The sequence below is a fragment of the Balearica regulorum genome, chromosome 1 (genome assembly GCF_011004875.1).
Source record: "Balearica regulorum gibbericeps isolate bBalReg1 chromosome 1, bBalReg1.pri, whole genome shotgun sequence".
Classification (NCBI taxonomy): Eukaryota; Metazoa; Chordata; class Aves; order Gruiformes; family Gruidae; genus Balearica; species Balearica regulorum.
In genome coordinates, this window is record NC_046184.1 from 160242480 (window position 1) to 160255801 (window position 13322).

General features: G+C 40.6%; 1 protein-coding gene across 4 annotated transcripts in view; it reads left to right on the forward strand.

Moving 5' to 3' along the window:
• The first annotated feature begins 299 nt into the window (after positions 1 to 299).
• Positions 300 to 13322, forward strand: part of STK24 (serine/threonine kinase 24) — a 63983-nt gene continuing 50960 nt past the window's right edge. For 3 of the 4 annotated variants that reach the window (XM_075741107.1, XM_075741123.1, XM_075741116.1), the window contains exon 1: positions 1027 to 1299. In XM_075741107.1, coding sequence (XP_075597222.1) covers positions 1258 to 1299 — 42 coding nt within the window. In that variant the 5' untranslated portion in view covers positions 1027 to 1257. Of the gene's footprint in view, positions 696 to 1026; positions 1300 to 13322 lie in introns of those variants that run through there. The other variant, XM_075741098.1, reaches the window with a different exon arrangement.

Here is a 13322-nt window from a genome sequence, read left to right on the forward strand (position 1 = left end):
GTTTTAATACACATGGAAGTACCATTCCATAGTGCGTTGGAAATCATGTGAGGGAGCTGTTTAATCTCAGCTTAAATAGACTAAATACAGGAAATACAACACTGTCAACTTCTTAAAGGTTTTGCAAGGGTCCGGAGTTTCTCATTCTGGCTGCTGACTCACTCTTATTCCATTTAGGAAGCATTGTAAAAACATGACCGTTATTTTGGTTTACTGCTTTTGCAACTTCTGACAGGAAGTCAAGTGCTTCCTGAAACCATATACCTCAGTGGAGCGATAGCATTACCGTGACCTTTCTTAACGCGTCCAAGTGAAGGAGAGACAGGAAAAGGACATGCCAGAAAATGTCTAGGGTTTCTGCCATCTTGATCTATTGCTTCACCCCGGTTTCCTTATTTTAAGCGAGCAGCCCCCGAGCCCGATGCTTGCCTCGCTTCACCTGTTCTGCCTCACCGGCAGCCGGGAAGTCGCTCTTCTCTCAGGCTGCGGGAGAGGAGAAGCAGGTCTTCAGTTGTGGGCTGTCCCCACCGAAAAGGGGAAGGGCGAAATCAAACAAAACCCACAAGGCCGCAGCCCCGGTCCGAAACCTGCCGCCTTCCACTCTGAGGACGATGCAAGCCCGGCGCCCGGGAGCCGACGCTGCCAGAGGTGCTCAGGGGACTCAGACCCGCGCTGGCGGGTCTCTGTACCCCACGGTACGTACGGCCGGGCGGCGCTCAGGGAGTTCCGCCTCCCCGCTCCCCTCCGGCCGTTAACCGATGGCGGCGGCGGCGGTGGGAACCGGGCGGGGTAACGCGTGCAGGTAGCCGGGTAGGAGAGGCGGGGCGGGCGGACGCGCGCGCGCGCTGCTGTTGCCTCTCCTCCTCCTTCTCCCTCAGGTTTGTCATCGTGTTGCCGGCAGGGCCCCGCGCGACCGCGCCAGTAACGGCCGCCCTGCGCGCGCGGCCAGGGGAGGAGGAGGAGGAGGAGGAGGAGGAGGAGGAGGAGGAGGAGGAGGAGGAGGAGGAGGAGGGATGAGGAGGGATGAGGAGGCGGAGGGATGAGGAGGCTGCCGTTGCGTCCGTGACGGGGGCCTGAAGAGCCCGAGCTTGGGACGTCCCCTTTCACGCTGCCGGCGCACAGGCGTTGCTCGGTCGGGGGAAGGGCGAGAAGGAGAACGGCTGTGTGTGTGAGAGAGCGTGGAGATGAGCTAAGCCCCGTCCCCCAGAGCCGCCTGAGGAAAGCCGGCTCCCTCCCTCTCGCGTCCCTGCCGCCGCCATGGCTCACTCCCCAGTGCAGACGGGCCTGCCGGGGATGCAGGTGAGGACCGACCGCCTTCCCCTCCCCCGCGCCGCCCCGGCCGGCGGGAGAGGCGAACCCCAAGGGCAGGCACGGACACGCATCCCAGCCGGCGGGCGGGGAGCGAGGGATGGGCCCTCGCCGCCTCTTTTCGCGTGTGGGGATCGGGGGGGGGACACACGGTATGAAGGAGCGCGGTGCGTGTCGGTAAGGGGTTCCCTGGGGTGGAGGGACAGGGCGAGGGGAGAAAACGCCTCTTCACTCTGACTCGGCCCTGGGGACTGGCGGGGGAGGGGGAAAGGAGAGGGATCTCGTAACCCGTGGAAACGAAACGTGCTGTCAGCACTTCGTGTAATGCTTAACGAGGTCCCTCCGCCCGGTGAATCGCTCCATGTCTCCTTCCTCAGTAGCCTCTTTTGCTGGAAGTGTGCAGAGCGGAGGGGTGCGTGGTTTGTCTCCCCATATCCAGTAGTTCTCCTCGGTGTTTTAATTCATGAAGCAAAGTGTGTCTTGATGGGCGATTTTCGGTCCCGTTATTTTGACGTGATTAGGGGAAGCATAAAACCAGGGCCTGAAAATGTTGACCTTCAGTGCATGCTGCAGTGCCCATCTCTGTGGTGCTGGCTAGTGCGAGTGCTCTCTGAGGTGGGTGTTCTGGGGTTGTGTTTGGCTCTAAGACTTGGTTAGCTGCTGCTGTTACACGATGGATTTTGCTGGTTCTGTGTTGTAACTTTATTTTTGAAATAACTGGTGTGGTTTTCTGGTGACTGAGCTGGTTTTCTCCCCATTTTTCTTAGTCCAAATGCAAACAACTGCCAGAAAAACATTAAGGTCATTGGTGTCTGTGTGTGGTTATTCTAATGTTTCCCACAGCATATTAGAAACTTCCCTGCCCTAACCTCCAGAAGAAAAACTTGTGAATGGCATGTAGTGTTTTTCTCAATTTCTTCTGGACTGAAAGTTTTTGTGCTTCATTTGGTTTAAGTATTGATCTACTCTGGTTCGTTTTTCCATGAGTCAAGATTCTAAGTCATCAATCTTTTTTTCTTTGCACAACCTGAGGATTTGAATTTAAAATGTTACATGCTTAGGCATAGCATGAATTATATGCTCAGGCATAGTACTGGATGTCAAATAGAGTACATAGTCCCTCACTCTGAACTGACTAATTTATTGCTCTGTAGGTACTGCTGTTGAGTGTTCAAGTTTACCTACCAAATATGAGCAGTTTGCTGATTGCCAGAGACCAAGAAGAAAGGGTTTCTTGCTTTGGCTAGGGCTGGATTAATGTTGTATCTTTGATCCTTTTGAAACATGTTAGAGCCAAGATGACTATCTGCTTACTTTGAAACAGAATCTATAATATTTTGGAATTGTCAGATTTGTAGCTGCTCAGAAGTGAGAGAGTGATTATTCCAACAATATGCCTGTACTGCTTATGTGTGTCACTGCATGATCTCTCTAAGGACCTGCATTTTTTTATTGACTTGATTTGTTATTTAGTTTGTAATACTGTTAGCTGTACTAAATGGGTAGATATGCAGGGGTTCTGTTAGTACACATAATTTGGGAGTTGACTTCAATTCTCTTTTTATTCAGGACAGTGTTATTTTTCTCATGAATCTTTATTGTATTATTATGAGAGTTTCTCAAGTGTGAACTTTAACAGTGTAAAAAACAAACAAAAAACCACCAACAAAACCCCCCACCAAACACCAAAGTTAAGACCTGCTGATAGCTAGAGGCATAAAGTCTGTCAGCAATGTGAATACTACTTGCTAATTTTTTGCACCCGATCCAAGATGTCTATATCCATTTCCATTCTGTCAGAGTATATAGCAATTTTATAGTGGTCTGTCTTCAGTCACGAATCTCTTTTGGTTTTACTTGCAGATAAATATTCAAAGTGTGAGGTACATACAATGTGTGACATCTGCTTAAATAAGACAAAGGTTATGGTTTGGGACTTTTTGTTATGTAGAGGAGAGAGGAATAGAGCTTAGTTCTGTGGGTTATAATTGCATTGCCTAAATCACGGGACTATCTTTTCTTTTTCTGTAGTGTGATCCCTCCTCCCCACCTACTAGCTTCTGCAACAAATGGTGTAAGCAATGTCAATGACAAGTTATGCAGCTTTCTCCTATGTTCTTTGCTGTACTTACACAAGAGAGTAATCGGTATCCTAGTGTGAACACGAGTAGCTCCTTGACCCCCAATCACATGCAGGGACAATGCTTTGTTAATGCTGTTTGGCGTGAGTGGAGTGGTGTGTAAATAGAGGAATGAAGGATTAATGTATTTCTCTCTGAACACATATCTGATCGATGTTTGAAGAGTGATGCATAAAGAGTGAGTGGGTAGAGAGTAAGCCAAAGGAATGAAAAACTGTGGAGGAAATGTAGGATGGTGCTGGAAGGTTGTCAAAACCCAAGATTTGCTGTCTGCTGCAAAGTGGGCATGTTGTAACCTGAATAAAAACAGAGTTGGGTTTTGACCTAAATTTCTATGCATGCAATTAAGTTTGAACTCAAAGTTTATGCTGCCCTTGGTTGAAGAGCTTTGTGCAGATATGCGTTTAAGTATGTGGCGTGAAGGTGCTTCATCATTAAACTGAGAGCTTGTTGTCTTCCTTCTTTATGCTTTATAGAAGTGGCCTAGGGAGAGAGCTTTTTTTGTCTGTAATGCATGAGGTTTGTGCAAGGCTGGCTTGGAATAAGTGTGTATGACCTTGATTTTCAGACTGGCCTGTATTTCAAGGGTGTGGTAAGCTTCTATAGCTTCTTTATGGAAACTATATTTTAAATAATAAAGTGCTGTGTTTATAAATTTATGGTAAGGGTGCTTGGTGAACCATAACATACTTTGAAGTGTGTCAGGAGTGTGTTGGACCAGAAAGCTCAGGAAATGTAGGCTGGCAGAAAAAATCTTAAGGGATAAAGCTGTAGAACACAGTACTGCAGTACATCAAACTGTTGGATATGTGGCAGCAGCCAATTTTAAGGTAATCGTTAACAATAAAATGCTAAAATGAATAGCAATTAATTGTCTTTCTCCTCTCTTTGCCCACTTAAAAAGTTTTGGGGTTAAGCTGCATCTGTTTTCCTTGTATTTTTCTTTGTTTCTGAAGTTGGAGAACTAGAAAAGCAATTTTTTTACCCGAGCTTTTCTCTGCGCTTCTATCTGTGTGAAATAACTGTGTAAAACAGATTTTATTAGCTTGCTTTAAAATGAGACTTGTATTATGATAGTAACAATAAGAATATTTTAAACTCCTTCTGAGGAAAGATAAATGGCTCCGTCAGCTTCAGATCCTAGAGAAGTGATAAAAGCCCACAAGTGGTTTGCCTTTTCGGAGTTAGCTGTGTTCAGGCAGTACAGTGCCACAGTTAGAATGGCTCTTGGTATGACTTCTAGTTGCAATTCTAGGTGCTTCCATAGTAAAGATAATTAAAAGTGTTAGGTGAATAAGAGTTTCAAATACACTTCTGTAGCATAATAAACACTGATGCCGATGGACTGTGGAGTTACTGATTAGAAATAATTTTTCACCTTCGTTTTCCATTTCAGTCTCCTAAAGATGGGAAAAACCAACAGAAAACCCCAACCCCACCCACTCCTGAATGCCCTGATGCCTTGAACTTTTTTTTCTCTTCCCAGAAAAATAAGTTTCTGAGAAGGTTTATTTGTATTTTTAGGTGTGCCTAATGGTGTCAGCTTCATAAAATTCCTAAGGTGCTTTTAAAATCCCATCATCTTTAAGCCAAAGCCTCTTCTGTGCAATGAAAACCTTTATCTTCCTCCCTTTCAATTTTTTGGTGACAATAACAGTATTTATGCAGTAAGTTATTTTTATTCATTCTTTACTGTTATTGTCAGTACAAGAGCTACAGGTTTTCATCCAAAATGTAAATAAGCATTGACATTCACACCATCATGCTTCAAGAAATGTTACAAGTTTAACTAAATTTAAGTGGCAACTTTACAAATGAGCAGAAAAGAAAGGTTGTTAAGTATAAAGGCACCATTTCTGGCTCAGAAAGTGTCTGAACTGTCAGTTTGCTGGAGACTGGAAGAATGTTTTGGGAAATAACTGCTATTTACTTGTCTGCTCTTGCACAGTTCCCAAGATGTTCGCTTTTGAGTGCTGTAGGAGAAGTGCTCTCGTCTAGAGGATCCTTTGTTCTGATCCAGCATGGCTATTCTTTTGTTCTTACACACTATAAGTATTACTGTCTTCCCTATTATAACTCATTCTACTCTTACAACAAACTGTTGTAACTACTTAATGTGATCTTTTTTTTCTGGTAATTGCAAAACATTAGTCTCTGCTGCCTTCCGTTTGCAGCTTCTGTGTAGGACATTAATTTTTCCCAATTTGAATCTTTTTGAAAGTTTGTGCTCACTGTTACTGTTTAAGTTATAGTTTGATAAATACTTTGCTGTAACTTACAGCGCTTATTTAACACATCCTTGGACCATTATGATCATGGCTAATCTGTTTTAAAATATCCTGGGGATAGATGTAATGATTCTGTGGCATATTACAAGCTCAGTTCTGGGGTACAAGGACAGAAGAGTTTTAATTTGTGAAAACAAAGTTGGCATCTTCTCGCTCTGTAGGTCAAAGGCTGTGTCAGAGCTATGCAATACATGTATGGAGCTGTTTTAGAGAAGTCAGCTCTTAGGAACAGTGGAACTATTGATATGGGGAAGTCATGTGTAGCAACTTCTAGTGAATATGTGGATACTAAATTTTTTTTTTGGCTTTTTTTTTTTTTCCCCCCCTCTCCTCAAACACCCCCAAAATCTTTCAGTTAAGCATGTGTGGAGGAGTTGGAGTTGGTTTCTTTTGGACGTGCCACTATGGGTGATTTCTTGGTGTTGTGCTTTCCCTAACTTCCTAGGAAGTCATTGCAGGAGGAAGCTTTGATTTGGATAATGTTATTAAACCCTGCTGCTGTTAACTCAGACTGTACAGTTAAAATTACTGCAGTTTCATTTTTTGGTCTTTAAGCTTCTTTGTTCTTTTCTTTCTGTGGTCTTTGCAGGTCCTTTTCTATTAGGTAGAAAATAACTGGTAATTAACTATAATGTATAGACTTCTCTGTCTTTGGGGAGCAGCTTGAGGTACTCAGTATGTTACTTTTTTGAGTTGACCTCATCACTTCATGAATAGCTGAAGGATTTATTAGGACAGCTTTTTGCAATAAGGATTGACAATAGTGAATCCTTATTTTTTGTGAATCTCTGTGTTGCGTTGTTTCAGCCCTTCTGTGGTTTTGGAGCTACGTTTTTTAGACATGCTTTCTAGAATTTAATTTTAAATGTTTATATAGAGGTAAGGTGGGGTGTTTATACAGAGGTAGAGGAGGTAAGGAAAGGAATTTCCAAAGGCTGACCTTACAAAATCCAGTTTTGGATTTTTTGCTCTAGTATCAGTCACATCCAAGATGGCTGGTTGTCAGTTACTGAGGGATGAATGTCAGCGTTCACCTTTCTATCTTAACTGTTGTCTCACCGTTAGTGTCAATAGCCTCTAAACAGGAAACCCCCCATATTTTCCATCAATGACTTTCCAGAACAAGTAAATAGATACTGCTTATGGCAACTATATCTTTCAGGTACCCTTATAGACTACTCAGGCTAGTTGTATGTCATGGCAAGTTTCATGTACCAGTTTCATATTTGAGTAAGGTGCCCTTTTAGTCAATCATCATCTTTGTTCCCCAGAGACGCAAAAGATTATTGATGTAGTGAATATATTTAAATACTGGGGCTTGTGTTATAAGTGGTGTACAAGGCTTTGATGTCAGCTTTTACATAGCGGCATCTTTTGTGTTTCTGAGATAGGAAGTGGGTATATGTATATATGTATCTTGGTTACATTTTAAAATTTTGCTTAAATTTTTTTCATGCTCCCTTTCTTGGGGGCCTGGGGTGGGGGAATGTACCAAACACTGATGAACAAACCCAGCAAGGCATCTAATATAAAATACTGCATTGTAAAATAATTTGACCTAGCTATTGCTTTTGTAATGATACACCTGCTCTGGTGGAGGACTAATTAAGTGGTGTTCTGTGTAGCTAAAAGTAATCATTTGTGTGGATGCAGCTATATAATCAAAACTCTTTAAATTGAGGATGTTGAGTTTGTCCATCCTTTAATCTGGGGTAAATTTCCATGTATAGGTATGCACCTGACAATAACAGAGAAGATACATTAGGAAGCATCACTTCAGTGTATTGAATTTGAGATGTAGAGGGAGAAATTGTATAAGAGAATATTTAGTTTCATGAGAAGAAGACATAAAGATAATAAAATGACTCTATACTATATAAGAACAGTCCCAGAACAATTTTAATCTCAGGTTTCCATCCCATCATTAAAATGCTCTCCTTTTCCCTGTAGGGAAAAGCTGGTTTTGTGGTGGTCTTCAGCTTCCATATTGCAGTTGGTTTTGGTACAGAGAAGCTTGACTGTGAGTGTAGCAACTTCATTTTGACAAAATTGCTAACTCACTTAAGCTGATGATGTGTTTGGGTTGTATGTCTAATTGGGTCTTGAGCCATGATCAATACAAGGTGATGATGGCTTTTGCAAGTTAGTTGATAGCAGTAAAATCTGTTTTCCCAAGCTTGCTTTAGGCTTTAGTATATTACCTGAAACCAAACTCCTGGATATGTTCAGGATGTATAGTTCCAAAATCAGGTAAATGTGGTTTACTTTTGAAGAGATGTATTGAATAAACGATCTTTTTTTAGTGAAATTGCTTTCATAAGCCAATAAATACTTTGTTTATTGGAAGTATCTTTGCGTGGAATTGTTCCCTCTTAGTGGGAACTCTTCCTTGAGCCCTTCACCAGTAGGCTTGAGGAGAAAACCACCTGGGCCTCTTTGGCCCCCAGGGCTGTGTAATCATGCTTGCAATGCTCCAGGTCACCCCAGGCTATTTCAGTGGTGCCTGATGCAGAAGAGTAGCAGGGGGTAATAGTCCAAGCACTGAAAAAGTTTCAGCAGTCTCTCCAAAAGATCCTAGATTGGAGTCCCTGGCAAGCACCAAGCTGTCCTAGATAGCAGCTCAGATCGGCAGATTGGGATCTCCATCCCTCACAGGGAAAGCATCTCCTACTACCACTTGCAGCTTACTCATGATGTAGTAATAAAATGAATGTTTTGTGTACCCTGTTTCTATATTAAATAGATTTATTTGTGTAAGTAGTACAAAAGTTTGAGCAAGAAGTTGATGCACCTTCTTGTAGAAGATAAAAATTATTTTGTTCCTTAATGTGGTAGGTTACACACCTAACCTGAGATGTCCAGACTTCTCAATTGCTTCTGAAGAATACCTATGAAGTAGTTGCTGTTTGTTACAATCTTCTGAAATTAATTTCTGTAAGAAGTTGACATTTTTATGTGAAAGGAACACCTGATAATCACCATACATGTTACCAATGAACAAACCTGTAGTAGCGGTCATATAAACAATGTCATGCCTGTCTTTTCTCCCCCTATTTTTATCTTTTGTTTTTATCAGTGAAAGAAGTCTCAGTATCTTGTTTATAATGTGAAAGTGTGGTGATGTGCAGTTATGGGGCCGAAGAAGAAACCTTGAACAGAATTCCTCAAATTGCAGTGGCCTTAAAGTCTTCCTTTATGATTTCAAGTGTGTTTAATTTTGTACTATAACATGCATTGACTGTGCTATAAAATTTAATTTGTGCTTGAAGTTCTGACTTATGTTCTCAAATTACTTGCATCCATCAGCTGAATGGGGTCGGATCATAGGCCTACATAGTTGTGTTTTGTCTTTGACAGCGATTATTGGAAGATGTCTAAGAAAAAGTGTAAGACTACAGTAATTTGTAATACTTCTATGGCATACTTCCACAGCTGCTGTTAAATTTCACTGCTCAAGGATTTCCAGAGCCGGAAGTGATTATCTTGATGGATTTTTTTTTTTTTCTTTTCTTCTATTAGTTCTCCAGTCCTTAACGAATTTGTAGGATTCACTGTCTGCAACATCCTATTACAGCGTGTATCCAGTTTTATCTGCATGCGTGTGAACAAGGTGCAAAATATTCTTTTTATCTCTAAGTGTGGTAGCAGACAGTAGTAATCACCAACAATCACAAGCCAGTTCACCTTGTGGTATTTTATCTTCAGCAGAAATCTCTGAACATCTTCAGGTGATGGTAGTTTGCGCTCAGTCTTTATAGGGAATGAGGATTGGACGGACTAATTGGAAATTGGTGAAATGAAAAGTATACAAAAATGAGGTGTTGAAAGATGATTGTCTATGTCAAATGACTAGTCATAGTGAAATTGGAGATCTGCAAGTAAAATCAGTTGTCCAAATAAGCTTGAAAACTTGAATATGGAGATGGTTTGTAATTCTTCTAAGTTAAAGAGAAAAATAGTTTTTTAACCCTTTCCTACAATAACTGGATGAATAACCCTTCATAAAAGGAGGTTAGAAATAAGAACTGGAATGAGATGGAGAAAAAGACTCAGTTAAAGCTATATCTTAGGTCAGAGTGGTTATGGATAAAGTTTGATCTAACTAGTCTGAATTTCAGCAATGTTTTCTGTTGAGCTATAGGAGCAGGTATTGCAGATGAGAATTAGAGATTCATGAAAACAAATACATTGTAAGATGTGTATAGTTCTGGCTGTGAGGGGACTGTCGAAGAGGTGATGTCAGACTGGATGATACTGCTGTTTTTTCCAGGATTGTTCTTGACAGTTGGTGACTGAAAGTTGGTGACGTTAGAATAAAAAAAGGCAATGCGTGCTGAAAAAAATTGCTGATGGTACAAAATTTAAAGGCACTTGTTATTCTTGAGAGGCCATTACTGAAGAACTACACAACCGTGAGGATTTGAATTTACTGAACAATATAGTATGAAGTGCAAGGTGTCATAAGTATGAATTATTACAAAGAACCTTTGCAATAGGCTGAGAGCTTATTAATTGGAAGTGTGTTTAGTTGGTCACAGCTGAGTTTGAGCCATGAGGCCAAACTGAACAAATAGGATCTGAGAATGTGTCAGACTAACTTTATTCTGTAGAAGTGGGCAACAGTGATGTTAAAATTAGCTCTTCTCAGTACCTAAGTGCAGTATGTTTTTGGGGCTGATGAAGATCAAAAGTAACAAATCCAATGTGGAAGAAGTACAGAGAGGTTACTCAAATCATTGGGTGAATGGTGGCTCTGCTTATGGCAAAAAGTAAAGGATTTGTTCTGCATGGCTAAGGAGACCGAGACTGGATGGTTGTGATTAGTGTTCAAAACAAAAAACCAAACAAATTCAAGTGATTATGGAAATTGAATCTTCTGTAATCATGAGATCTAAATGTTCCAGAATTTGTTTTTGATTTTCCACAATATATTTTTTGTGACACACTTTGAAGGAAATATTTTAGTGGTAGAGATCTAGCTCCTTATCAAACAAGGTGATTAGCTTTGTCCTTTTGCAGGACATGTTGCTGTTTTATTCACTGGTTTCTAGCAATATTTGGTGTGCTCTGTTACATGAAAACTCTTTTATCAGTTCCCTTTATTTTAGTAGTAGTAGGAAAAAGCTATATGCTTAGTGAAAGCTTGCAAAGAGTAGAGTCAGCAAAACTGTAGTGATGGAATCTATGGAAGACATTTTCGCTATTCAGTCATAGAGAGAGAATATTTATAAAGCTGTTTGTTTGTTTTGGCTCTGTTGGAAGTATTTACAAAAGCAAACAAAAATAAATTTGGCAAGAATCCTTTCCAGATGTGATCTTAGAAAACTGAATGGGAATTTACCACTCATGTGCTTTGAAATTCAAGTAGTTCCTTATGTATCTGGAGGCCTGATCTATCCGGTTTTGAAATAGAGCAGGTCATTAAAGAGAGAGCAACTGGTAGTTTTCCAAAAACACAGGTTGTCAGTAGTTTAAGGCTCTCACTTCAAACACCTGGTCTCCTAAGAGGAAAATTTGGAGGTTCTTACAGAGCAAGAGAGCTTTTTTTTTTTTTTTAAAAAAAAAAACAAACCCAAAAAAACCAGAAAACCAACATCCACAAACAAAACAACCCAACTACTACATCCCGTTGCTCAGAACAAAATTCAGGAATGGAAACTTTCAAATTTTAAAACTAAGAAAGGAATTTACAGAAGTTCTGATTTGGGAAGGAAAAGTGTTGATTTTTTTTTTAAATAATATAGTAATTTCACAAGGAACTTGGAGAAGGAACCATTATTAATAATAAATTTAATTGTATTAATTCCAGCTATTATTGAACAATTAACATTTCAAAATGGCTGCAAAATTTTGATTGTAAAAAATCAAACAGGAGCAAGTCTTCCCTGCTTCTCAGGACTTTCAGGAACAGTTATCTTCCCTGCTCTTCTGGAATTATTAACACAAAATGACTGGGAAAATGTTCTTTTGCAGTTGGTTTATAAAACTGTTGGCCTAATACCAGAATCCCAGGAGCTTGATACTGTAAAAATGAAGCTATGAGAGTTCTGCAAGTGTCTGAAGATTGTGATGTCATGAAGTAATGGGTGTTAGTAAATGATTGTAATACATGTTCAAGGGGTTGAGGGGAAAAGGGACAATAGGGGATGAATACATCTGACCAACAGATCTCAGAGAGCTGCTGGCTAGTAGCCCTTGTATTTTTTTTCTCCATATGAACAACTGCAACTTTGAATAGTGCTGGCTTTTTAGTCTCTGGAGGTGAAACAGAATTTTTTAAGCAGCTGTGACTGGGATTGGTTTGTGACTTACACAAATACCTTTGTAATGATGTAATGCTTAGATTCCTGTGGCTAGTGAATGGAACTAGAAGGCTTGTGTGGATGGATTAGGCATGCACAGTTCTCTAGAGCACGTAATCTCAAGGTTGTTTTTATTCATGAAGAATTCTCAGAGAAGACTGTTTTGATTATTAACAAAAGAGCATTCTGTGGGGCATGAGGAGAACCACTACCTCGATTTGGGTCCTAGTTTTGTGATCTCCTGTAAGTGATGTCCCTGGAAGCATTGGTAGGGGCTACTGTGTAGCTAAAGGATAACCACACTTGCTGGAAAACGTGAAGTGCCCTGGTCTGGTTTCCAAGTGGGAGATATATTAGCATATTGTGTATGTAGTGTTTAATAGTGTGTAATAGTATGTAATTCTCATTACATTGAAGTTAAAGGAGAAAAGAGCTTGTTTTGATGGAAGGGACTTGGATCTCTTGCTCTGCTCCTTATAATGGCAAAAGGGCGATGAAACCCCATGTCCTTCTGTTTGTTTCATGAAACTGTCTTTGGATAGAAAGATGGATCAATAAGATATAAATCAGGGGGAAATTCTTAGGGCTGGTGAAGTCTTGCAGTATACTTAAGAGTGTAGGGGTTTTTTCCCTTTGGACTGATCTTGACAGTGATCTATTCCTGGGACAATTATCTGAAAACTGTGATGTCTCGTAGCTTACTTTAAAGTATTAGGAGTGTACTCAGAATTTTCACCACATGATAATAGAATCCAGACTGCTCCACAAACACACTGCCTGAAGAACTGAGTGGGTTTATCTCTGGGCTCAGTCAGTCACAGCTACCTGGTCCTCAAAACGCCTAATTCAGCTGTGAAATTCAGATACCTCCAGACAAACTAAACCATCTTCTAGACTATCTTCCTCTAGGGGCTGCATGGGTTAGTTATGTCGCCTTTGAGATGTGAGAGCAGAAGTAGACAGAAGTATAGGTGGGAGATGCTGTGTAAGCTAAATTTAATTGTTGAAGAGAAAATGTTGGCTCAATGCTTGTCAGTGGTAACTTAAAAAATTTTCATTCCCCTATTCTCATGCTTCTAAAAAGTTCAGCTAAGTATAAACTGTGTGGCTTCATGCGTATTTAGGCATTACTGAATTTTTCTTGTATGAGCCTTTTTCTATATCAACAATGTATTTTCACTTAGCAGGAACCTCATCCTTTTAAAAACAGTAAGATTTTGAAGTGTTTGTTTTATTTCTGAAGGGAAAGATTCTAAGTAATCCTATTTTTCATCATTTCATGA